This window comes from Telmatherina bonti, assembly GCF_933228915.1.
Source record: "Telmatherina bonti genome assembly, chromosome: 15".
In the NCBI taxonomy this organism is placed as follows: Eukaryota; Metazoa; Chordata; class Actinopteri; order Atheriniformes; family Telmatherinidae; genus Telmatherina; species Telmatherina bonti.
Window position 1 is genome coordinate 5,416,970 of NC_136613.1, and position 27,390 is coordinate 5,444,359.

General features: G+C 42.5%; 4 protein-coding genes across 6 annotated transcripts; all 4 read left to right on the forward strand.

The window, feature by feature from the left end:
- Positions 1 to 243: 243 nt before the first annotated feature.
- Positions 244 to 852, forward strand: LOC306766452 (gamma-crystallin M2-like; the record flags this gene model as incomplete). The annotated part of the gene is made up of 2 exons (XM_079254222.1): positions 244 to 498; positions 580 to 852. The coding sequence occupies 2 exons, from the start codon at positions 244 to 246 to the stop codon at positions 850 to 852; spliced, it is 528 nt and encodes a 175-aa protein (XP_079110348.1).
- Positions 853 to 10,619: 9,767 nt separating this feature from the next.
- On the forward strand, positions 10,620 to 11,212 carry LOC306766454 (gamma-crystallin M2-like; the record flags this gene model as incomplete). Its single annotated transcript, XM_079254224.1, has 2 exons — positions 10,620 to 10,859; positions 10,943 to 11,212. The coding sequence occupies exons 1-2, from the start codon at positions 10,665 to 10,667 to the stop codon at positions 11,210 to 11,212; spliced, it is 465 nt and encodes a 154-aa protein (XP_079110350.1). The 5' UTR covers positions 10,620 to 10,664.
- Positions 11,213 to 11,442: 230 nt separating this feature from the next.
- Positions 11,443 to 17,068, forward strand: LOC306766512 (gamma-crystallin M2-like; the record flags this gene model as incomplete). Its single annotated transcript, XM_079254292.1, has 3 exons — positions 11,443 to 11,485; positions 16,438 to 16,715; positions 16,799 to 17,068. The coding sequence occupies 3 exons, from the start codon at positions 11,443 to 11,445 to the stop codon at positions 17,066 to 17,068; spliced, it is 591 nt and encodes a 196-aa protein (XP_079110418.1).
- Positions 17,069 to 19,733: 2,665 nt separating this feature from the next.
- LOC306766451 (gamma-crystallin M2-like) lies at positions 19,734 to 25,480 on the forward strand (the record flags this gene model as incomplete). Of its 3 annotated transcripts, none has more annotated exons than XM_079254219.1 (3): positions 19,734 to 19,766; positions 24,879 to 25,121; positions 25,205 to 25,480. In XM_079254219.1, 3 exons carry the CDS (start codon positions 19,734 to 19,736, stop codon positions 25,478 to 25,480), a joined length of 552 nt encoding a protein of 183 aa, XP_079110345.1. The 3 variants fall into 3 exon arrangements, with proteins under 3 accessions (XP_079110345.1, XP_079110346.1, XP_079110347.1); XM_079254220.1 differs by lacking the exons at positions 24,879 to 25,121; positions 25,205 to 25,480 and adding exons at positions 19,856 to 20,098; positions 20,180 to 20,452; XM_079254221.1 differs by lacking the exon at positions 19,734 to 19,766 and adding an exon at positions 24,759 to 24,788.
- Between the last annotated feature and the right edge of the window lie 1,910 nt (positions 25,481 to 27,390).

The window sequence follows — 27,390 nt, forward strand, 5'->3', positions numbered from 1 at the left end:
AGGTCATTAGCTTTTCTATGGCGTGTTGCTGGCTCAGGGTTTTCAACAATAGAGTCAAACAGACTTTTTTTTACGTCGAGCAAGTATAAAAGTACGAACAAGCAGCGGCAGGAGTGCACAGCAACCACAGCTCAGTCCTGAGGAGCAACCAGAAGACCGCAGACATGGGAAAGGTGCGTAACCAGGAGATATTATCTCATCAGGAAGGTAGAATTTAAAGATGTTCACTGAAAAGTCTACTTGATGTCCCTTCAGATCATCTTCTATGAGGACAGGAATTTCCAGGGTCGCTCCTATGAGACCAGCAGCGACTGCTCTGAGCTCACCTCCTACCTGAGCAGGTGCCACTCCTGCAGGGTGGAGAGCGGCTGCTTCATGGTCTATGACCGCCCCAACTACATGGGAAACCAGTACTTCATGAGGAGGGGAGAGTACTCCGACTACATGAGCATGATGGGAATGTCTGACTGCATCAGGTCCTGCCGTATGATCCCCATGGTAGGACAAGCCCCCCTGCACCTCATCTTCCTCCTGGATGGTAAAACCAACAGCTAACATGTTGGTGTTTTTCCTCTACAGTACAGAGGATCTTACAGGATGAGGATCTATGAGAGGGAGAACTTCGGCGGTATGATGCACGAGCTGATGGACGACTGCGACAACATCATGGACCGCTACCGCTTGAGCAACTGCATGTCCTGCAACGTGATGGACGGCCACTGGCTGATGTACGAGCAGCCCCACTACAGAGGCAGGATGATGTACTTCAGGCCTGGAGAGTACAGGAACTTCATGAACATGGGCGGCATGAGGTTCATGAGCATGAGGCGCATCATGGATTCCTACTACTAAATATTACTAAATAAAGACATCTGATCCTCCATCCTGACTTTGTGTCGCTGGTTGTTGGAAGGCCTGGTGGAGATGCCGGTGGGGTGGGAGATGAAAGTTAGTGTGAGTAAATGGTTCATCTGTACATGTGATACTCTTTCACATGTAGTAGAATATCATCTCTGATTTAAGAAGCACAACATGGTTTACATCATTTACAGTATGAAATGTTCAAGCGGTCCTCTGAGACACTATATACATGAAAATGATCAAATTCACAGCAGATCTATTGATTAATTCTGCATATTTATTGTGAATTTCGGCTCCCTATTCAGGCACACAGAAAAACTTGAAATTTTACTTGTCAATCAAAATACTTCCCGGATGTTCAAATAATGATGTTTTTTTGTTTAAGTCCCTAAATATTCGAAGGAATTCTTATTTTTCTCCCTCTACAGTGAAATACTGGAAGAATTTCAGCCTAAGCTGGACATCGTGATCGGACCGGCATCCAGAACCATCATCATCACCAGCCGGTAGAACCACATGAACAAGGGTTGCCATGGAAACCGCCATCACACTTGACAGTCTTTACAGTTACATTCACAGATGTCATGTTAACCTGGTCCAGAGATCCAGAGTCTACTTCTCTGGACTCAGTGGTTCTGGATGGACCGTCACACACTGGAAACCTGGACTGTCGGACCGGTCCGGCGTCCAGATCTGCTTCATAATAAATGTAAGACAGGTCCAGGTGGGTGTCAGGAAGAAATCATAAAGCATGGTTCTAATGGGACAGAATTAGACTCAGGTTGGATCGGGTTCTGATTGTTTGGGTTTGATCGGGGTTCTGATTGTTTGGGTTGGATCCGGGTCCTGATGGTTTGGGTTGGATCCGGGTCCTGATGGTTTGGGTTGGATCCGGGTCCTGATGGTTTGGGTTGGATCCGGGTCCTGATGGTTTGGGTTGGATCGGGTTCTGATGGTTTGGGTTGGATCGGGTTCTGATTGTTTGGGTTTGATCGGGGTTCTGATTGTTTGGGTTGGATCCGGGTCCTGATGGTTTGGGTTGGATCCGGGTCCTGATGGTTTGGCTTGGATCCGGGTCCTGATGGTTTGGCTTGGATCCGGGTCCTGATGGTTTGGCTTGGATCCGGGTCCTGATGGTTTGGTGTTGGATCCGGGTCCTGATGGTTTGGTGTTGGATCCGGGTCCTGATTGTTTGGGTTTGATCGGGGTTCTGATTGTTTGGGTTGGATCCGGGTCCTGATGGTTTGAGATGGATCCGGGTCCTGATGGTTTGGGTTGGATCCGGGTCCTGATGGTTTGGCTTGGATCCGGGTCCTGATGGTTTGGTGTTGGATCCGGGTCCTGATGGTTTGGTGTTGGATCCGGGTCCTGATGGTTTGGGTTGGATCCGGGTCCTGATGGTTTGGCTTGGATCCGGGTCCTGATGGTTTGGGTTGCATCCGGGTCCTGATGGTTTGGGTTGGATCCGGGTCCTGATGGTTTGGGTTGGATCCGGGTCCTGATGGTTTGGGTTGGATCCGGGTCCTGATGGTTTGGGTTGGATCCGGGTCCTGATGGTTTGAGATGGATCCGGGTCCTGATGGTTTGAGATGGATCCGGGTCCTGATGGTTTGGGTTGGATCCGGGTTCTGATGGTTTGGGTTGGATCAGGGTTCTGATGGTTTGGGTTGGATCCGGGTTCTGATGGTTTGGGTTGGATCAGGGTTCTGATGGTTTGGGTTGGATCAGGGTCCTGATGGTTTGGGTTGGATCCGGGTTCTGATGGTTTGGGTTGGATCCGGGTCCTGATGGTTTGGGTTGGATCCGGGTCCTGATGGTTTGGCTTGGATCCGGGTCCTGATGGTTTGGGTTGCATCCGGGTCCTGATGGTTTGGGTTGGATCCGGGTCCTGATGGTTTGGGTTGGATCCGGGTCCTGATGGTTTGAGATGGATCCGGGTCCTGATGGTTTGAGATGGATCCGGGTCCTGATGGTTTGGGTTGGATCCGGGTTCTGATGGTTTGGGTTGGATCAGGGTTCTGATGGTTTGGGTTGGATCCGGGTTCTGATGGTTTGGGTTGGATCAGGGTTCTGATGGTTTGGGTTGGATCAGGGTTCTGATGGTTTGGGTTGGATCCGGGTTCTGATGGTTTGGGTTGGATCCGGGTCCTGATGGTTTGGGTTGGATCCAGGTTCTGATGGTTTGGGTTGGATCAGGGTTCTGATGGTTTGGGTTGGATCAGGGTCCTGATGGTTTGGGTTGGATCCGGGTCCTGATGGTTTGGGTTGGATCAGGGTCCTGATGGTTTGGGTTGGATCCGGGTTCTGATGGTTTGGGTTGGATCCGGGTCCTGATGGTTTGGCTTGGATCCGGGTCCTGATGGTTTGGGTTGCATCCGGGTCCTGATGGTTTGGGTTGGATCAGGGTCCTGATGGTTTGGGTTGGATCCGGGTTCTGATGGTTTGGGTTGGATCCGGGTCCTGATGGTTTGGCTTGGATCCGGGTCCTGATGGTTTGGGTTGGATCCGGGTCCTGATGGTTTGGGTTGGATCCGGGTCCTGATGGTTTGGGTTGGATCCGGGTCCTGATGGTTTGGGTTGGATCCGGGTCCTGATGGTTTGAGATGGATCCGGGTCCTGATGGTTTGAGATGGATCCGGGTCCTGATGGTTTGGGTTGGATCCGGGTTCTGATGGTTTGGGTTGGATCAGGGTTCTGATGGTTTGGGTTGGATCAGGGTTCTGATGGTTTGGTGTTGGATCGAGATTCTGATGAAGCTGAAGAAGAACCACATCCTGGACACATGACAGCACCGTGTCTGAGGAAAACGAGGGTACATGTGCTCCCAAAACATTAAAAATGACACAAGCAGAAAATATGAGATGAATTCCAAAAAATTCTCCATTCTTTAACAAAAATCAGCTCCTTCCCAAGTTGTTCCATAAAACCAGATCCAACCAGATCTGATCCCGAACGCACAATGTTGGTGTCGCTTCTGGCTCTTTAAAATATTTTCGTGAACTCTGCAAACAGTTCTGACAACTCCATTTCTCCATAAAGTTCAAATCAAATCAAATCGTATTTATATTTCACTTTTAACGCCAAAGTCTTTCACGCAAAACTTCAAAATCTAATGAAAACAACTTCAAACTGAAATGAAACGTCACCCTCAGCAGAGATGGGAAACTCGATTCTTTTTCTGAATGGAGTTTAAATGAGTCATTCACCGAAATGAATCAGGTTTTCGAGTCATTTGAGTCGCTGACTCAGTTACCCAGAGAGTGTGGACATCCACGTGCACGCACAAGCTTCACCTGCTCACATTTCCGGCTGATCGTACCACTAAGGACACATTCACATCAGTCTTATTGATCCAAATCAGAGTCCGAATTTGCTCAGATAGACCGCTTTGTTTGGGGAAATGTGAACGCACCAAACAAATTCTGATTCTGATCAAAGAAGCGGACTCGGTCCGCCTCCAAACACAGGTCTCTGTACGTTCCAATTGGACCAAATACAGGAAGCGGACTACAAAAACAAGTCCCTTCCTGCATGTGGCGCAGCATTGCATTATGGGTAAATCCATAGCGATGGCGTTAAGGGTCCTCTGCCTCGCCTGGTGTTCATACTGCGTCCATTGTTGCAGTGTATTTCTGCAGTATACTTGCATAAGACACAATAAAAAAAAAAAACCAAGACAGCAATACTTTGGTCTCCATGTTTAACACAAGTTTTCTTCTTCTTCTTGTCCTCTCTTTTGCTAATGCAGCGCCACCTCTGGTGGGAATTGGGATATATTATTCTAATGGTTTGACCAAAGTGCAACGTGAACACGATTTCGGTCTGCATGGAAACACCCCCCTACAACTGATCCGAGTCCCCAGCTGGACCGAGTCTAGCAGTCTATCCTGATGTGAATGCACCCTAAAACTACTAAAACCAGACACTGATCCATTTTATTGTTGAAAAAAGAATTACTGTATTTTTCAGAGTAAAACTTGAACCGGGTTATAAGGCACATTATGGTCAATGATAATTCTAATCCCAGTTGGCGTGTATTATTTTCATATGCACGCACATGTAGTTCGGCAAGCTACCTTATCTCCCTAATCCAGGCCTACACTCCCCCTCGACAGCTACGTTCCATCAGTGAAAGACACCTCGTGTTACCACCAATACATGGGACTCAATCGCTAGCCAGACTCTTTTTCTCTGTTGTTCCACGATGGTGGAATGATCTCCCAAACTTTGCAGAGCCCCTGTCTACTTTTCAAATCAAATCAAACTTTATTTCGTGAGCACTTTTCATGCCAGGGGCAACACAAAGTGTTTTACAAGATTAAATCAAGTAAGGATTCAAACAGTAGATAACAAGACATTTAAAACTATAAAGATGAAAGCTCTTTCCACATACTTATATACACACAAGGACAGAGAGCAAACACCCCCACACACACCCCCACCCCCACAGAAAACAGTACTTTCCCCCCCTGCACTAACTCCCAGGGAGTGACCACTTGACATGCCAGTCTTTAGACTGTAGAAGGAAGCTGGAAGAGAGCTAACCACCACACTACCATGCAGCCCAGGTTTGTTGCAACAATTAGCTTTAGAATTAGCTAGCATGAGACAGTGAATTAGCTAGTAGGAGCAAGGAATCATAATTCATTTTTTTCATTCATTATTTAAAAGTATTGAATGATTCGTTCATGACTTGCGCAGCACTTCCTGCTTTGGGAATGTCTATCCGGAAACAATTGGGAGTTCAACACATACACTGCCAGGCCACAAAAAATTGTCAGCTAGGACTTGACAAAATAAACACTCAGGATTGGAGAATTCCTGGATGGGTGATTAGGTTGTAACTTGTTGTATATCCCCAACTGATGCAATTTATCAGAATTGTTTCATAAACAACCATGTGGAACGACTCATTCTCAGCCGGGGAAAAGGTGTTTGTTCCCAGCCAGCATGTCCATTTGAGGCCCATAAGGGTTAAATTGGGATTCCAGATAAGGGTCCCTTATGCGTTTGTCTGCTGCTTCTGTGGTGGCCTTCCTGTATATGTCCATATGGCTTTCAGCTGGGACTATATCCTAGCCAGCTTGTCCATGTGGGGCCAATGAAGGGTTTAATTTTGGATATATGGGTACTGAGTGGATATGGGCTTGAACAGGCTAAATTTTGCTGCTCCCATGTGGTTTTAGTTACATGGACACCTTATGTGAAGCCCATGTGGGCTGACATTATGAGCCCCTTAAAGCAGGGGTCCTTAATCGTGGTCCTCGGTGGCTGGTGAAGTGTCCTAGAAAACCTGCAGGACACCGGTCCTCGAGGACAAGGATCACTGCCTCAAAGGATGCATGTGGCATAGTTAGGGAGTTACTATGGGCTGGCTAAATGAGCCCCAAGTTGGGCCCCAGCTGAATCCCAATCTGAACCAACTGTAGACAAACCCTTATGGGATCCACATGGACATGCTGGCTGGGTCTGTTAAAGAAGGGTCAGGTCATTAACATCAAGCAGAGAAAATGTGAGGAGATGCAGAAACTACTAAAACTTGGTTCAGAACTGTCCAACACATTATTAAAATCCGGAAGGATGGTGGGGACCCATCATCTTCCAGGAAGACAAACATCCTAAATTAAGTTTAAATGTTTGGTGAAAACAGATAGAAGAAAAACAACAGCAGAACTCAGGACCATGTTTCATTGTGCAAGTAAGAACATTCCCATGTGAACAATGTGAAGGAACTTTACGCAGCCGGAAGAGAACCACTCATCATGTCATGGTCTGTGTGTTCTTTGGTTTAGGTTTACAGTCCTGTCATGTTTAGTTCTGGTTTCCTGTTTTATTTTGGAAGTTCTTTCCGCTTATGTATTGTATCCTGTTATGCTTCCTGTTCATTAGATTGCATGGTTTGATCTTCTCATTCCCTTCACCTGTTCCTGTTTAGCTCATCAGTGTCTACATATGCTTTGGTTTTCAGCTTCCTTTGACAGATCACCTGTTGTGTTCTTCTATCGTTTTATCCTGCCGTGTCTTATTTGTTTTTCATTAAAACCTTTGTATTGAACCTGTCTGCCTCCTGCCTTCTCTGTCCTGCATTTGGGTCTTTATCCTCCTCATGCCATGACAAATCAGAGAGGACAACTGGAGAAAAATGCTTCAGTTTGCCATGCGAGAGAGAAAGACTTGACTCTGGAAGTGGAAGAAGGTCATGTGGTCTGATGAGTGCAGATGACTCTGTTCTCGAGTTGTGGGAGCATCAGGGTAAGAGGTGAGGCCATCACGTCTAGTGTCAACTGTACAAGGCTGTGGAGGCTGTCTGATCTGGGGTTGCTCCAGCTGGTCAGGTCTCGGTTCAGAGAAGGTTATTCCATCCTCCCTGATGACATGGATATAATCCAAGGTGATAACACCAGAATTCATGGGTTCACATTGCGAAAGAGTGGTTCAAAGAACAGAAGACATCATTGCCAAACATGGATTGGATCCTTTGACCTTTCCATTCAATTCTTACATCATAAATAAAAGATCTTTGGAAAGAAAATTGAAAACTGAATAAAAATAACTATTGTGACACTGCAGAAACTTATGTACACAGTGCCACAGAGAATGCCGAAATCAAAGGTCCAACCAAATATTAGATTGTATAAACTTTAGGGTAGGAGGCAGCTTTTTGGGGGCCATAAAGTGAGTTAACATTTTCAGTTACAAAGTGCATTTTTTAACGGTGGTTAAAAGTGAAGCCTCTGCAGGAGTACCAAAAACTGCACTTCCCCCTCATCCACTGGGGGCCCAAAAAAGTCATAAATCCCGCATTACTGTGCCAAAAAGAGAACTGGCCAATGAGCATCTATTTGGCTCTTCAGACACTTACAGGTGGCGTCAAAGAGGCGCCGCAGATTTTTTTTATTTATTCTTTTTTTTTTTTTTACAACATAAAGTTTAAGGGAAAAGTACAAATGCATAAAATCTGCAGTTCTCACAGAAATCTATATCCACAGCCCAAGATGTGTTTGCAGAAATAATAGTAGGACAATGTCGACTCTGACACCAATTTAATCATATTTACAAATTTTAGAAAATGGAGGAATACTTCACTCCTTGTTTAAACAAATTATTTGCAAATAAATTAGACTGTATATAAATAGATGGACGGAGCCTCCGTGACATCACCCATAGGCTTCTGAAGCTGAGCAGTTAGCTAAGTTAGCTAAGAGCTAACCGTGCTAATCCGGAGTTAACCAGCTAATGGAGGTAAGCGGGCTAAAGTTAAGTCACGTTGTTTACCGGCTAAAAACCACGATTGTTCCAGCTTCTTACTTGAAGCGGGAAATCGGGTACCTGTCAATCAAAAGAACACGTCCCTAAATATGCCAAATTTCGAGATTAAATTACTTTTAAATGGGCGAATTAGAAAAAAAAATTCACTCCCCCCACAGTTGTCATGAAGGTAAACCTGACCTATTAAACCTAAAATAGATTTTTGTACCCGGCTGTAAACATGTTTATTTCTGCTGTAAACATGTTTATTTCTGCTGTGAAGTTGGTCTTTTTAACATGGGAGTCTATGGGGATTTGCTCTGTTTTGCAGCCCCTAGTGGATGAAGGGGGAACTACAGTTTTATGCACTTCCACATAGGCTTCACTTTTAACCGCCGGAGGCTCAGACCATCTTTAACATACAGTCTATGAATTAAATAATATTAATTATGAATATGAATTATGAATTAAAAATATGAATTAAACAAAAAATACTTGTCGATGACATCAATTTTCTAGTTTATTTGATTTCAGCATACTATCTTCAAATATGCTTATCAGACATCGTACTTAAAATAATGAAGATGCAAGTACATGTTTGTTGATATTTAGGATAATCTAGAAAAATATTGCTGAAAATCTTGTCATTCTTTATATTAGGGATTAAAACCGCAACAATATTATTACTTACTTCTAGATATTCAACATGGTTTCAACTGCACTGACTTTTTTTCCTATTAATTTGTAAAATCAATTTAAAGGTTCTTTTTTTGTTTGTTTGTTTTTTTACAAATACAGACCAAACCATCCATTAAGATCAATATAGTTAGTCTTTATAACAGATCATGATAAATGAGCAGAGGTGTATAAAGTTGAAGTAAAAGTAAAAATAGAGGTTTTGCCACGTTTTTGGATCTACCAATATTTTTAGAAAAGGTGTTTTCACTAACAGGCTCGTCTACCTGCAGTGGAGCTGAGCTGATTAAATTCACCTGGTTTAGTGACTGGTTGTTTTTTTTGTTTCATTTAAACCTTCACCACATGCAAAAACTGTTTTGATCAAATTAATCTGAATTTTCAGGAAAATGTCTTTCAGGGTGCAGATTTTCTGATAAGCTGACCGGTGCTGACAGAATAAACAACGTTTTAACGTCTTTATGGTGAATTTTCTTGGGTTTTGTTCACTTTATGCACAAGTGTTATATTGGGGAGTAATACCACTTCAATGAGAAGTTAGCCTTTATGTACTTCACTTGTGATTGAGTCTTGTTTTTGGGTTTTACATAGAGCAGCTATGTAATCTACTAATTATGACACATAATCACATGAAATCACTGGATATAATAATATTTTATCCTGGGATTAAATTCAACCAGAGGAAATTAAAGTTAGTCACGTTACATGCTTGCTCCAACCAGAGAAACTTAATAACAGCTTAGTTTCTCTTTACGGCAGTGGATTACATGCCAGCAACTGGATATCAACAAAGTGATCATTTTGACCATGGTTGATTCAATAAGAACAAAAACCATTAGGATATTATTGGAGGAAAGGGGAAAAAAAGAAATAGACAAGGCAAATGAATATTGGGCTAACTTTTACTAGCTGTAGAGATCTCAGAGAAGAGACAGGATGCAAGATGGATACTGAATTAGGGGGGGACACAAAATTTACGTTCAGCGGAGTTTCTTTAAATCTTCAGCTCAACAAAGTCATGGCTCATAGTTTAAAAAAAAAATACCACTATATCGGTTTTTCTTTTTCTTTTTCAATTTGTCTTGTCCAGCATTAAAGCAGCAGACTGATGGTGTGGTTGCTGTGTTCTGCTGAGCAAATTTGCTTTGTCGGGAGGAGCTTTACAGATAAAATAAGAATTCAGATTATCATATATTATTATATTTGTTATTTTGAAAAAATTACATACTGCAGAACCTGACCGGTAGGGATAGAAAAGGGATGGCATAGTTCTGTTTTTCTGAAAATTTATTCTGAAAAGTTCATATTTTCCCAGCTTAATAACACAGCTACTAACATTAAAATTAAATTAAAATGTTGGCTTTTATTAAAGGGGGATTAAAAGAATTACTAAATTAAGCTCTAACTTGAAGCAGCTGTGCCTTTGGGGAGCTTCCATGGACAGTTTCAACACTCATCGCTGTAAACTTCTAAACCTTTTCAGACAAAAAAAGGGCATTCTGGAAGGAAAACTGTTCTCACAGGTCATGACCCTGATGCCATACGGGTAAGCGACTCAAATCTCTATAGGCCTCTATAGTGGCCTGCTGGCTCAGGACTTTGTACAATAGAGAGGCAACCAGTCTTTGTCTCTGGCCAGGTATAAATGTAAGGTGTTCACACAGTCAGGCCATCAGTTCAGTGATACAGTTCTCTGAAAGATCTGACAAACCGCTGCGACCAACATGGGCAAGGTAAGAAACACCAAAACTGCCAATTTCACTCATATCCAGGTTCATTTGTCTGCAAATTGAATAATTTTTCCCCATCAGATCATCTTCTACGAGGACAGGAACTTCCAGGGTCGCTCCTATGAGTGCATGAGCGACTGCGCCGACATGTCCTCCTACCTGAGCAGGTGCCACTCCTGCAGGGTGGAGAGCGGCTGCTTCATGGTCTATGACCGCCCCAACTTCATGGGAAACCAGTACTTCATGAGGAGGGGAGAGTACTCTGACTACATGAACATGATGGGGATGAGCAGTGGAATCAGATCCTGCCGTATGATCCCCATGGTAGGTGTGACACTCTTACAGCGAGACCTCACGTCTGAATGATCACAGGTGGATCAAATTTTCTTCTCCCGTCTTCCCAACAGCACAGAGGCCAGTTCAGGATGAGGATCTATGAGAGGGAGAACTTCGGGGGTCAGATGTCCGAGCTGATGGACGACTGCGACAACATCATGGACCGCTACCGCATGAGCAACTGCATGTCCTGCAACGTGATGGACGGCCACTGGCTGATGTACGAGCAGCCGCACTTCAGAGGCAGGATGATGTACTTCAGGCCTGGAGAGTACAGGAACTTCATGAACATGGGCGGCATGAGGTTCATGAGCATGAGGCGCATCATGGACATGTGCTAACTTTTTGTTTTGACATCAATAAATAATATAACTTTTTAAATTTTGTGTTGTTTCATTTTGTGCTGGATGTCGTCTTTTTTTTATTCGGTATCATTTCAACATCATAAATTTAAATAGATTTTTTCTAAAGCATGTGTATGCATGGGTTATTTCCATTACCTCATCCTCTTTACATAGTCCAAAGACATACACAGTATGTTAATAGGTATATAAATTGTCCTTAGGCATGAATGGTTGTCCAGGTGTACGTTGCCGCTAACCGAGTAGAGATGGGTACGGACCCCCCTCAACCCAGCAATGGAATAAACGTTGCTCACGTCTCTCATTTCTTTTTAGACATTTTTGCTTTTATTTAACATTTTCTATAGGAATTTAAACTTATTTCCCCACAGCAATAAAGTCTTAATGAATCAATTTTATTGTCATGGCAACTCGTCAATACATCACAAAACTGTGATGTATTACCGAGGACACCACCAGGTAGTAAAACACCTATTCATCTAGTACAGCAAAAAAAAAAAAAAAAAACCCAACAAAACAGTAAGAGTATTTTCATGAGTTAATTGGTGATATTGTGAATAAATGTTGAAAATATGAATTGGAATCATTAACATAAACTTTAGGTCACATGGTTACTTATCTTTCATTCATCCATTTACTTTTGCTTATCCGGGGTCGGGTCGCGGGGGCAGCAGCCTAAGCAGGGAAGCCCAGACTTTCCTTTCAACAGCCACATTTGCCAACTCTGCAGGGGGATCTCAAGGCGTTTCCAAGCCAGCCGAGAGATATAATCCCTCCAGCGTGGAGGGATTAGGGTTAGGGTGAACCCTAACCCTGGTTCTTCCCCGGGGTCTCCTCCCAAAGGGATGTGCCCGGAACACCTCACCAGGGAGGTCCACGAGGCATCCTGACCAGATGCATCAGCCACCTCAACTGGTTCCTCTCGATGCGAAGGAGCAGCGGCTCTACTCTGTTCTCCTTCCGGATGACCGAGCTCCTCACCCTATCTCTAAGGGAGAGCCCGGCCACCCTGTGGAGGAAACTCATTTCAGCCGCCTGTTTACGAGATCTCCTTCTTTCAGTCACGACCCACAGCTCATGACCATAGGTGAGGGTAGGAACGTAGATCGACTGGTAAATCGAGAGCTTCGCCTTCTGGCTAAGCTCCTTCTTCACCACGACAGACCGGCGCAGAGTCCGCATTACTGCAGACGCCGCACCGATCCATCTGTCGATCTCGCGCTCCATCCTTCCCTCACTCGTGAACAAGACCCCGAGATATTTAAACTCCTCCACTTGAAGCAGGATCTGACTCCCGACCCAGAGAGGGCAATCCACCCTATTCCGGCTGAGGACCATGGTCTCAGATTTGGAGGTGCTGATTCTCATCCCAGCCGCTTCACACTCGGCTGCGAATCAGTCAAGTGAGAGCTGGAGATCACGACCAGATGAAGCCAACAGGACCACGTCATCCGCAAAAAGCAGGGACCCAATCCTGAGGCCACCAAACCGGAACCCCCTCAACACCTCGGCTGCGCCTAGAAATTCCGTCCATATAAGTTGTGAAAAGAATCGGTGATAAAGGGCAGCCTTGGTGGAGTCCAACCCTCACCGGAAACAACTCCATCTTACTGCTGACAGACTGGACAAAGCTCTGACAGGTTACTTATCTTTGCCTTCCAAATGGCGGCCTTTCTGCTCACAGGAGTACAACCGATGGTCAGACAGTAGCCAGTCCTGTTCAACAGGTAATGATGGATTTCTTTGTGAAAGTCATCCATGTTTTCTACAAAGACCTGCAGTCCTGGAAGTTGTCTGGACCAATCACAATCGACACAATCTGGTATCTACAACGTCTGTCTGTGTTCCTTTAGGGTCAATGCTCACCCAGACAGTGTGCACTATGCTGGAAAGTGCTCAGTGCTCTACATCCACATGCACTCATGCAATGAAACACACTCAGATTTCACATCTGAATATCCAGATACCCAACACATGACTGCATAAACATATTGTAGAAGGTATCCATGCCGTGTAAAACAGAAGTCGCACATGTGACATTGAGCATTTTTATGTATAACTCGGTTATATGCCCACATGCCGATACACAACCGGAGTGTTAGCAAATCTTCATTTTCACAAATAATAGTTTTTTATGCCATAAATCTGCACTTTCGTGTGAATGGCAGCTCAAATCATGCAAAATATCCTTGTTTTCTGAGATACCCTGCTACATGTGGATAAGTCCCCACAGTATTTCACCTTAAAACTTTTGTTGTTTGTCCTTTCGGGGACACTATAGTTTAAAATTCACAGTGAGCATGATGCCATCTTTTCTTTAGACCAGGGGTGCCCAAGTCCAGTCCTGGAGATCTACCATCCTGCAACCTTTAGATGCAACCCCTGTCCATCACAGCTGAATTCCTCTTCTGCATGTCATCCAGCTCTGCAGAGGCCTGCTAACGAGCCACTTATTTGATTCAGGTGTTGGAGAAGGGTTGCACCTAAAAACAGCAGGATGGTAGATCTCCAGGACCGGACTTGGGCACTCCTGATTTAGACTTTTGTTTTGTTGGCTGTTGGGTCTATTTAATGGAAACCCGGTTTCTGCAGGATAGCGGACCCCGAGGACCGACTTTGGACACCTCAGGTGTAAATTATTCCTTTAATGGTTTAATAAAGGTTATATATAAAAATTACAGAGATGGGATGTTTGAAACAGAAGCACCGAAGCTTGTTTCTATCAAATGAGACGGACTTGGTCGAAACGATTCATTGAAGCCCCGTGAAATCTCTGCCGTCACGTGACCGATGACGAATGACTCTTGGTACGCTCCAACGAAACCCTGGACTAACACACTGAGAAGACAGAATGTTACAACACTGACAGAGACGACGACCTCTCAGAATGAAGACAGCTGCAAGACTGACTGAATTGTTTGTGTTGGAAGTTAAATCAAATTGGAGAAATTATTAGAAGATCTGCGCCTGTAATACCTACTGCTGACCACCAGATGTCACCGGTATGGTCTATTTTATAAGGCTTTGAAGCTTTGACTCTTTTTCAGCACAGTCAAATAGAAGCCTTAAAAGCTTCACAAGGCTTCATTGACCCATCTCTAAAGAATTATGTTGACATATCGATACTTTGAAGTCAATTTGTTGATATCTGCCAGTCAAAATATCAGATATAGGATATGAAACTACACATTAGTTTTTGCTTTTGAGAGTTTAAGGCAATAAAACTGCTTGTGCAGTTCAGCGACGGTGTTTTCCTTCTGTATCACATGATCCCAGCAGCCTATCAGATGTCATGTTGCCGTAATCATGCCGATACTGTTAGTCGTGATAATGTTCATTGCAGGTTTTATGGCATTAAATTTTTGTTGTATGTTTACATATTTTATTTTACTTTTAATTAATGTGAATAATTTTATATTAATCTCATACTAATTTTTATTTATATTCTATAAATATATTAGTGCTCACTGTACCTGTCATGGCCAGCCAGCCAGCCAGCCGGCCAGCCGGCCAGCCAAACTCTGACATGAACCAAGGGGTATAAATACACAGAAGGAGTAATGAGGAACAGGTGAACTGAATCCGAAAATCAAAACCAGGTGAGATAATCAACAGAAAGCAAAATGGGAGACAATACACATGGGAACAAAACTACAAAATAAAACAGGAAACCAGAACTAAAGAGACAACACAAACATCACATCATGACACATTATGATTTTCCTTTAAGGACAAGTATTGATACAAGTAATAATAAAAATATACCATAAACTGGTGGTTTCACTAGAATTAACTGTGGTTTAATTTCAGAGATATTTATGTGTTATGCAGACTACCGTGAGGGCTGCTTACCTCTGGGTAGCAACAATCATCTAAAGAAGAGATGGTGTCATGCTACAGTGTCCCTGAAAGGACACTGCTATTTAAGGTGAAACACTGTGGATTGATGCTTTCTATTCTATAGAATTAGTAAAACAACAAAAGTTATTAAAGAAGTTTAGTCCCCCTCAGCATCAAGTATAAACTGGACTGTTTGGGTTTTAATTGAAGCTTTCATGCACATGAACATCCCAAACAGGCAAGCTGCAGGCTCCTGGGGCCCCGATGCAGCAGAGAAGCCGCAAAGAAAGATGTCCCAGATGCTTGAGCAGGAAGAAGAGGCCCTGTCTTCTAGCCTGTTCGAGAACGCGCCACATACTGCCTGAAATTTCCAACCTGGTCAGAGATGTTCAGCATGTTCCATTAGACACTGGAAGATAGGTCCGAACAGCCGTCCGGCTGATGGGACCTTCCAGCTCCAGGGTCAAAAGGGCAGCAAACAAACTTCAAAAGAAATAAAAGACCAGTGTTAAACTACGTTAAAACAAGCTTGACAGTGTTTTTATAATGCATTAAAAGTTTTTATTTCAGATTAAAAGCTTTTCATGCACCTTCACATCGCCATCGTAAACCCTGTTGTCCCGAATGTGGGTGGACTTTAGCGGGTCATCCAATGCACTGCTGCTTGCAGAACTGTTTTGTAAAATTAGATCTGTGATAATTATGCAGCTTGCTTTTATAGAATAAATATAATTTTGGCAAATATTTTCAAGAGGTAAAAATAATAAAAATTCAAATAATAAAGGTAAAATATGGTTTGTCAAAGTCTCAGTTTTTACATGCAAAGTAAACAACAAAAGACTAGAAAATGACTTAACTGATAAAGTACTTGGATATAAACTTTCATCCAATATTTCCCTATAAACAGCTGGATAAACATGTTTTGTGCATACAGATGTGCATTATATGCTGGCATGTTGGACTATTGTGGTCTCATGACCGTAAATGCTCTAATGGCAATCAAAGGGCAGTACAGTGTGACTATTGTCTGTTTCTGCGTATTGTACCTTCAGAAAATGCTCATTGTACTGACTTCCATTTGGATAAATCCATTCTAAAGTCTTCTAGGGGGATGCAGTCACATGGAAATGCGACAAATGCCCCTCAGCACTCCATAGGCCTCCATACCATGTTGCTGGGTCAGGGCTTTACACAATGGGAGCCGCAGATTCTGTGGGTTTGGTCCGGTATAAAAGTAACAGTTAAAACAGGACCAGCATCAGTGTAGCAGTACAGTTCTCTGAGGAACTACCGGCACTACCATCACCATGGGCAGGGTAAGCACACACACCCTCCGTCAGCTCTATGTACAACATGATTGGAAGCTACGTTGCCGCTTAATCCAATTTTCCTCTTCCAGATCATCTTCTACGAGGACAGGAACTTCATGGGTCGCTCCTATGAGACCAGCAGCGACTGTTCCGACATGTCCTCCTACCTGAGCAGGTGCCACTCCTGCAGGGTGGAGAGCGGCTGCTTCATGGTCTATGACCGCCCCAACTTCATGGGAAACCAGTACTTCATGAGGAGGGGAGAGTACGCCGACTACATGAGCATGATGGGAATGTCTGACTGCATCAGGTCCTGCCGTATGATCCCCATGGTAGGTGTGACACCCTTACAGCGAGACCTCACGTCTGAATGATCACAGGTGGATCAAATTTTCTTCTCCCGTCTTCCCAACAGCACAGAGGCCAGTTCAGGATGAGGATCTATGAGAGGGAGAACTTTGGCGGTATGATGCACGAGCTGATGGACGACTGCGACAACATCATGGACCGCTACCGCATGAGCAACTGCATGTCCTGCAACGTGATGGACGGCCACTGGCTGATGTACGAGCAGCCCCACTACAGAGGCAGGATGATGTACTTCAGGCCTGGAGAGTACAGGAACTTCATGAACATGGGCGGCATGAGGTTCATGAGCATGAGGCGCATCATGGACATGATGTAAAATCTGTCATGTGAATTATGTCAAAAGAACCTAAAACATGATTAAAACTTTGTAACGAAATGTTCCACTGTCTGAGTCACTTCATTTAGTCATCATGGGTCACATGACTAGTTTATATGTATAATAAAGCTCTTTAAAATATCAGCAACATAAAATGACTTGTTGAAATGTTTTGCAAGAACAGCATAAACAATCCTGTCGATAAATTTGTAAAAAGCCTGAATTTTTCATGGCTCTAAAAATTCAGAAAAACAAGAGTGTGCTTCTTTGTTTACCTGTAAACATTCAAAATGCCTCAAATACAAGTAAATACTTGAACAAACTGATTGTTTAAGAGCATACGACAGCAAGCAGCGAAGGGAAATAATGATGGTGGTAACGTGGAGATTCAGATGGAATATTCCCTATTCCCAGCAGCAGAGCCAGATGGTGCCACTGACCCTTTGACCCCTGCTCCAGTACCACTGACAGATGAAAAACAAACCATTGTCTGGTGTATGAATTGAAGTGTACTTGTTGGTCCCGACATTTACAAACTTCCCCTCTGATACATCATCATCAGTCCACACAGAATATCCACCTTTCATTGGCCACCACGTCAACTCCGCCTCATTTGACCCCGCCTTCTTTTGACCCCGCCTCATTTGACCCCGCCTCTTTTTGACCACTATTTCATTCAAATTGTGTTAATAAAGATTGTCATCATGCAGGTTGTGTTTTAGTGTTAAATGTGTTGTGGGTGGGAGGACTTCATGAATCACCTTTTTGTACAAAACAGCCAGAAAAGATTGATTCATTAAGCTTAGTTAATTGGAAAATCAGAAGATCAATAAATAAAAATCTCTCTTATTAAGTTAATCAGTGAGTCTGCTTTTCCTAACAAAGCTCTAAACATAAAACGTGATACCATTAGTCTCCGTTAGCCGTTTTCCAGGCAAGGATGCAGCCAGTCGGCAACATCCAGAGAGTAACATTAGACGCACATCAGAACTTGTTACTCAGGGAATGAAGCGGAAAGACACAGTTACACAACTCACATCTGCTTCCTGACCAAAGTATTACAGCTCTGCAGCCAAGTCATCTCAAGCACAGAAAAAATACTGTATGGTCGCATAAAAGGTAGTTTAATACACAGATTAAACAAATAAATAAATGCAGCCGGGGAAGTGAGCGTAATGGGACATATGTGCAGAAATGTGCAGATGATGAAATGAAATGTGCAGATGAATGTACATATACGTGATAGTTGCACTTTAACACACTCTGGAACCTCGTAGAGAAGCTTTCTGTGGTCTCTACGCTTCAGGAAAACTTTTCCAGGCTTCTGGAAGGATTTGCCAGGCTTTGGGAAGGATTTTCCAGACGCTGGTTGATGTTTTTTACTCATTTCTCAGGGAAAACGATCCCATCTCGCTTCTGTAACCCCGTCTCCAGCTAGTCAGCGATAACAAGGCAGGTTTGTAATCTGGTTCCAGGTTTGTCTGTAAGTCGTAGCTGCTTAACTAATCGAGCGCAGAGGATCATTGGGAGTCGCTGCTCGTTTCGTTGCACCTTCTTACAGTCGATAGCTCCAAACCTTTGGATCAACTACATGACTAAATACCTGCAACGCTGTAAACGGATGAATCCCTTCATAGTTTCCTAAAATCAGCATCAGACTTGTAAATAAATCTCTGATGACGGCCATTTATGTAGATTATTTAGCACGTTTATCCTCATAAAACTGTTTTGACTCAATTTTTATCTAATATTTTTTCTAATTTAGCTTCTGTAAGACGTTTTATTCAAATGCGACCGTTTTAATGAGATCAGTTCATTATCGTGAGCCATGAAGCTTTCACGATACATAATCATGTTTTTTATCTCAAGTCAAACAACTTTATTTAACCTGAAAGGCTATTTTGTTTGCAGTTTTTCTGTTATAAAGCAAAAATGACAAAAACCAGTTGTGATGAACATGTTACTGAATGTTTGCCTCATATTTTATATTACATTCTAATAGATATGTTCATTAACATCAAACAAATTCTGCCGCGTGTTATTTAGTATCTATCATTGATTCTGTATTTTTTATGATTCATTATTTACGTGTTTATGACTTTAAATTTGTTGTTTTCACGTCTGTCAACACTTTAAAGCCAACATGTCAATCCCTTTTGGAATTAATTTACATAACATGGTTACAGCTGAGTGTGTTTATCTGATGAATGACATGTCAAACATATCTGCACACACACATAGTCATGTGTCACGTGTGTCACAGGAGTTCATGATAAGCAGAAGAATCCATTTAAAGTGACCTACAAATAAAACAAATCTGCATTAAGCTTACCAACATGCACACACGGTGGACGGCTCAGGTCACGTCCACACAGTTCTTAACAGTCACATGGAGCAGGCCATTGATAATTCACAAGCACGTTTGAACATGGTGTGTGTGACAAGAGAAAAGCCTTTCTACTCAGTGAAAAATGAACGTAACCTCTGCATTCTGTGGAGCTTAAAATTAAGTTGCTGAGTTAGAGGTTTTGTGAAGGGGTGGAGCCAGTGGTTTGCAGTGTTGGATCAGGTATAAAAGGAAAGGGTTAAACCAGGTAGGCATGCAGCACAGGAGCAGCAGCAGCAACTCAGAGCTTCCAGGAGCAACAACTCACCTGCAGCCAACATGAGCAACACCGGCATGGGCATGAGAGGAAAGGTAGGAACTCTTTCTGTCATATCTGGAACCGGTCAGTAAATGGTAGCGGAAACTGTTTTTACCAACCGGTACGCCTCTCTGACTTTCAGATCATCTTCTACGAGGACAGGAACTTCATGGGTCGTTCCTATGAGTGCATGAGCGACTGCTCTGACATGTCCTCCTACATGAGCAGGTGCCACTCCTGCAGGGTGGAGAGCGGCTGCTTCATGGTCTATGACCGTCCCAACTACATGGGAAACCAGTACTTCATGAGGAGGGGAGAGTACTCTGACTACATGAGCATGATGGGAATGTCTGACTGCATCAGGTCCTGCCGTATGATCCCCATGGTAGGACAAGCCCCCCTGCACCTCATCTTCCTCCTGGATGGTAAAACCAACAGCTAACATGTTGGTGTTTTTCCCCTACAGCACAGAGGATCTTACAGGATGAGGATCTATGAGAGGGAGAACTTCGGCGGTATGATGCACGAGCTGATGGACGACTGCGACAACATCATGGACCGCTACCGCATGAGCAACTGCATGTCCTGCAACGTGATGGACGGCCACTGGCTGATGTACGAGCAGCCCCACTACAGAGGCAGGATGATGTACTTCAGGCCTGGAGAGTACAGGAACTTCATGAACATGGGCGGCATGAGGTTCATGAGCATGAGGCGCATCATGGATTCCTACTACTAAATATTACGATGCATCGCAAACGAATAAAATAATTCAAAACTACTTTGTTCTGCTTGTGTGTCTGTTTATTTAACTATGGAGAATTATCTCATACACATGTTGTATTGACACTTTAACATGGTTTTATGCTGAGTGGTCATTTTCAGTCTTCTATTAAATTTGTAAACCAGATTTATGATTCTAATTAAAATAAATAGAAACATTAATTCATATTAACACCAACAAAAATCAGATGGCTTGCTTGGATTGGTTGGCACCAGCGGCCTGATAAGTCACCAACCACCACTGTGGAAACATGAAATTAAAAATTAAATAATCCTGGGAAGACAAAAATAAAGCTGAGAATACTAAATCCAGTACAAATTTAAAGGGGTCCTATTTTGGTATTTGGAGTTTTCTGAGCTTTCTACAGTGTTACAGAGTTGAATCCTCATCAGACATGTGAATGACACTGTTTTTCATCACCTAAACGCATGTTTGAGTTTGAGTTTGAGTTCCAGCACTCTCTCCGTTCGGTTTCCATGGCGACAAATAACACGTCGTTTTAGAGAGTTTTTTCTACTTGGAAATCCTTGTGACGTCCCGGGGGATAAGGTTCGGTGATTGGTTACCTTCTACTGGTTAACAAGGGCATGTACAAATACATCAGGCGGGTGGAAAACGTGGGATAAAGTTATTTCCAACGATGGCTGGTGAGTTTACCAAAGAGAGACATCCTGCTGCATTCGTTGCTGTGGGTTGCTGTTTTCCACTTCGTTTTCAGGCTCTGATTCAGGTTCCAACATGTAGGGCTGTATGCTATGTGTTGACATTGTATTTTATTTTTAATTGAGTTCATATGAGCCTAATCCTTCTGTTTATGAGACGTTACAATGACGGTGAAAGCAGGTGCGGTGCGCGCTCCCGATGTAGTGCAGTGGCGGGAGGCGGGGCTTAATGCGGAAGAGTCTCAATCCACTCGTTTTGCCCACAGGCTGATCTGACAGCCTACGGAGAGGGTCGCTCTGAAGTAAATAAAGCCATTTGTGACAATAACTCCATCAATCCCAGTCCTTCTGGGCTCAGAAATAAAAAATAAATTAGCCTGAAATGCACATAATAGTTCCACTTTAATGTCTTCTATATGACAGAACAGGTATGCAAGGGACATATAGACATAATATAAACATTTGACCCTTTATTGTTTAATTTATAATGTTCCTGAGACCTTTTGCATCACTTCATGGTAAAAAAAAAAAAAAACAACTTCGCTAAAAACCCTGCTGTTTGTAATATCATGGATATCTTTATCTTTGGCACAACATAATTCTATCATAATAAGTAGTAATAAATAAATTAGAAAGTTACATGAGCTATTTTTATTTCATAATTTTTCTTAAATTACATTTTGTTCAAGGAATAATGTGACAATGACTTGCTTATATTTCTTTAAACTTAGCTAAGATAATTCAACAGATTTGACATAGAGGAGTTTTAACAGGACTGAAAGACATTAGTTGTACTGTTCTTTATTTTCTATAGCTTAAAATACTTGTGCAGGCATAGTAATCTTTAAAAACTTAATTTTAAATTGCTTAGTTAATGTTAATGGAAATAGCTAGCTATAGCAACAGACAGCTAGCTAGCAGATTCTAGCTGAAGGTTTTTGTTTAAAAAAAAAAAAAATCTTAGACAACAAATTCTGTTATACTTCTTTAGGAACTTTCTTTTATCATGACATGTCCAAAAACAATCAAAGTCCTGCCACAGCAGACAAAAATTCCCTTGCTGCTAGCTTATTTTCTACTTTGCTAACAGCAAGCTAATGGCCGCAGCTCAGTTGTTAGCATTACTATTCACTTTATTTTGCTTTATTTTGGACAGGTGAAAGAAAATCATCTGCAATCACAAATGGAGCAAATGAAACCCAAAACAAGTCACTATACTTATATTCTAAATAAGCCTCAACTTTTCAGAAAACCATGGCTAAAGTCACTTTTCCAGTACACCTAGAATTGTGAAAAAACTAAATATTGCAATAAAAAAAAAGTTTTTTAAAAACTAATTGAAACACCTACATTTCTAAAAGACTGAAATACCACTTAAACGTTTTTATGCTATTATGAGGTGGTTTTTCAAATGTTTTAACAAAGAAATATATCGCAACAGCATAATGGAAACACCTTTTTCACATTCAGATTTCCGGAACGTGACCAAGGGGGTTGTGACCAGTTCGTTTATGGTAAATATGGTACGGTGTGGAACAAACAACAACAAATTTCAGAGAAAATGAGGAACAAAAAACCTTCCAAAAGCCGTAGCTAATTCTCCACAGCTAGTGGAAAACCCCAAATAATGCTACATCTCTCAATCTCTTCTGGGTGAGGAAATTTGACAAGAATTTAGGCTAATGCCCTCAATGCTTTTCAATGGAAACATCCTCAAATCGCAATTGTTCTTTGTCAAAACTTAGAAATATCACATTAGTTTGCAAAAAAAATGTAAAGGAAATGCAGCTGATGTTGCTTTTGTCCTGCAGTTGTTACTTAGGGATTCCACTAGGGGGCGTATTATAAAACTCAGACTGGATAAAGTTGCCAAATTTGTCGAGTGTCAACGATGCAGGTTAGCATCTGGTTAATTCAAGTCAACTAGTTCCTATACTGCCCATGTTATATTATATTATATTATATTATATTATATTATATTATATTATATTATATTATATTATATTATATCTCACAAGTTGTAGCATTAATTTCTGAGGATGTGCACAATCTATTGGTTTTCCTTAGGAAGACGGTTTTTTTTCTATGAACAGACTTACAGAAGAGAGTTGTTCTAAACTGGACTAATGTGGACATGTTTCGTTAGATCATGTAAATTTGCTTGAATTGAATTTAACTGAGTAAAACGCACAAATGCGTAGCTGAAAGCAAATATATTCTCTGTTTTTTGCCTGGTTTAGGTGTCAGTTCAGTCTTGGCTTTTAGGTATTTTTATTTAAAATATCAAATTTGCTTGCCCCGCACAGAAACTTTTTTATTTAATGAATAAAATTATATATTTTAACCGGGAAGAGACTCCCATCTTGTTAACCTGAGGCCCGGCATTTCTGACCTTTGCTAACATACTGTTGTGTATTGGTTAGATTTAGGTGAAAAGTAGTCAAATTAAAGAAGGAGAAAGATGATGGATATGACCATGATACCTTGATGACATTGATAAACGCAAAACCCTGTTGTTCACTTGTCTTCTGCCCCCTGGTGGTCACCATTCGCACTACAATGTTTCTGACATTTTGCATGGTAGGTGGGTGGTAATACAATTTTTTTGTTGTTATTGTTGTTGGGGTTTTTTTCATCCATTCATTCATTCATTTTCCAAACCGCTTATTCCAATTCAGGGTCGCGGGGAAGCTGGAGCCTATCCCAGCTGGCTTTGGGCGACAGGCAGGGTACACCCTGGACAGCTTGCCAGTCCATCGCAGGGCCACACAGAGAGACGAACAACCACACTCATGCTCACACTCACTCCTAGGGGCAATTTAGAGTGACCAATTAACCTATCATGCATGTCTTTGGATGGTGGGAGGAAGCCGGAGTACCCGGAGAGAACCCACGCATACACAGGGAGAACATGCAAACTCCACACAGAAAGGCCACTGACCAAACCAGCCAAGGATCGAACCAGTGACCTTCTTGCTGTGAGGCCACAGTGCTAACCACTGCGCCACTGTTTTGTTTTATTTTTGTTTCACATTTTGTCAAGGGGACAAACAAAAATCTCAGATTTTAGAAAAAATATCTCACCTTTTTCTTTGGGTAATAACAAATGACAAAAAGCACTTTTTTTTTAACTGGTAGGCAAACATTTAAGAAGGGTCTTTGTCATTAATTAAACTTGTAATTTAATAACACATCAAATATGGACAGACTGGAAACTACATGTTAAAAAAAACTATCTAATTATGATTGTAGTCATTTTATTAGTTCATTTATTTTGAAAATATTGAAAATCTTACATACTCCACCTTTAAGGGCAACAATTTCAAATCATAAAGACGTAATGGACTCACAAGTCAGAAAACGGGCTGTTGAAAAGTCAGATGGACGCATTTCTGAGGACTTCGAGGGCTCAATCATGTGATTTGACGACATTGAAGCACACTGTTACAGCACTCTATACCATGTTGCTGGGTCAGGGCTTTGGACAAAGGGGGCCCACTGAGCGTGTAGGGTTTGATCAGGTATAAAAGCAAAGGTGAAGCCGAACAGGACAGCAGTGCGGCGGTAGCAGAGGCAGCAGCAGCAGCTCCCCTACAAACATGTCCACCACTGACATGAGCATGGGCAAGGTAACCTTCACCACGCTTCAAACTCACATTTATAAACTCCTAGTAAATTATAACGTATGTGTGAAATGAAATATAACTCTGGATCCTCAGATCATCTTCTACGAGGACAGGAACTTCCAGGGTCGCTCCTATGAGTGCATGAGCGACTGCGCCGACATGTCCTCCTACCTGAGCAGGTGCCACTCCTGCAGGGTGGAGAGCGGCTGCTTCATGGTCTACGACCGCCCCAACTACATGGGAAACCAGTTCTTCATGAGGAGGGGAGAGTACTCCGACTACATGAACATGATGGGGATGAGCAGTGGAATCAGATCCTGCCGTATGATCCCCATGGTAGGTGTGACACTCTTACAGCGAGACCTCACGTCTGAATGATCACAGGTGGATCAAATTTTCTTCTCCCGTCTTCCCAACAGCACAGAGGCCAGTTCAGGATGAGGATCTATGAGAGGGAGAACTTCGGCGGTATGATGCACGAGCTGATGGACGACTGCGACAACATCATGGACCGCTACCGCATGAACGACTGCATGTCCTGCAACGTGATGGACGGCCACTGGCTGATGTACGAGCAGCCGCACTTCAGAGGCAGGATGATGTACCTGAGGCCCGGCGAGTACCGCAGCTTCAGGGAGATGGGATTCAGCGGCATGAGGTTCATGAGCATGAGGCGCATCATGGACATGTGCTAAACATTTCTGACTTGAAATATCAAATGAAGATAAAAACAAAAAAAGCTGAGTCTGTGTATTTTTTTCTGTTCTGTAATATATAAACAACAACTGCTTTGAACAGGTATCGCACAACAAATTAAGACTCTTCCACACAAGCACCAAGGTGAAATAGTAAATATTTCTGCTCCGTTAACACAGTAAAACTATTAAATGGTCACAAAACTGTAACTAAAAGCATGGCTTACATGCTTGTCTGGGTCATAAACAACATGTATCACAAATAAATGTTTCCTCAGGTGAACAACAATCTTGTCCCATTTCAGAGGAAAAGCAATAAAAAAGTGTTGACACTTTATTGACATATTTACATGGATATGTATCGGCTGGCCAGCGGGGCTTCATGTTGACCAACGGGCTGAAGGTCAAGTTTAGACTATTCTTAGAACATTTAGGATCCTAAATATCCTGGCCCTGCATGTAAACTGGACTTTATGAGCCACTGTGCAGCTCATTCTGGCCCCTAAAACACGAAACGTATCAAATCAGACATTTTCCATCACTCTACGGCAGAAACTTTACTCTAAACTTATTGCACACAACCCGACACTCATCTCCTGTCCTCTAATGGATTCCAGAAGATCACACTACAATCCTTTTAACTTATTACTTGGTATTAAATGTTTTTACCAATATAATGTTGGTAATGATATGTTATTACATCATAATGAAATTAAATGAAAATTAAATGAAAAATACTTTATTAATCCCCAAAAGGAAATTCAATATTGTAGTATATAATAATAATAACTAGAGGAGGTCTTGTTCCGGAGGCTGATGGCTGCTGGCAGGAATGATCTTCTGTATCTTTCAGTGTTACATCGGACCTGAAGAAGCCTCTCACTGAACACACTTTGTTGTTTCATCACTGTGTTGTGGAGAGGGTGTGAAGAATCCTCCATCATCTTCATCAGCTTGTGCAGCATTCTTCTTTGGACAATCAGCTCCAGCGGCTCCAGAGTTACTCCAAGCACAGAAGCAGCTTTCTGGATCAGTTTGTTGATTCTCTTCAAGTCTCTGGTTCTGATGCTACTACCCCAGCAGATGCTGCAAAGCTGACTGCACTCTCCACAACAGACTTATAGAAGATATGCAACATCTTGGTGCAGACGTTAAACCATCTCAGCTTCCTTAAGAAGTACAGTCTGCTCTGACCTTTCTTGTAGATGTAGTCAGTGTTGCATTTCCAGTCCAGTTTGTTGTCCAGCTGAACTCCAAGATACTTGTATTCCTCCACCACCTCCACCTCCTCTCCCAGGATGGAAACAGTGCTTTGTTTATTCTGGGGCGGCTGTAGCTCAGGAGGAAGAGCAGTTGTCCTTCAACAGGTAAGTTGAGGGATCAATTCCAGGCTTCCCCTGAAATGCCGAAGTGTCCTAGGCAAGACACTGAACCCCAAACTGCCCCCCGATGTGCCTATCAGGGTATGAGTGTGTTGAATGAGTGTGTGTGTGAATGGGTGAATGTGACAAGTAGTGTAAAGTGCTTTTCTAGTGGTCTGTATGACTAGAAAAGCACTATAGAAGTACAAGACCATTTACCATTCTTCTTCCTCCTGAAGTCAACAATCATCTCTTTTGTTTTGCTGCTATTTAATATGAGATGATTGTCACCACACCATTTAACAAACTGACTGACCAGTTCTCTGTACTCTGCTTCTTGTCCATCCCTGATACACCCCACAACTGCAGAGTCATCAGAGTATTTCTGCAGATGACAGGACTCAGAGTTGTACTGGAAGTCTGAGGTGTACAGAGTGAAGAGGAATGGCCAGAGTACAGTTCCTTGTGGTGCACCAGTGCTGCTGACCTCCATCTCAGACACACAACCTTTCAGTCTCACAAACTGGGGTCTGTTTGTGAGGCAGTCAT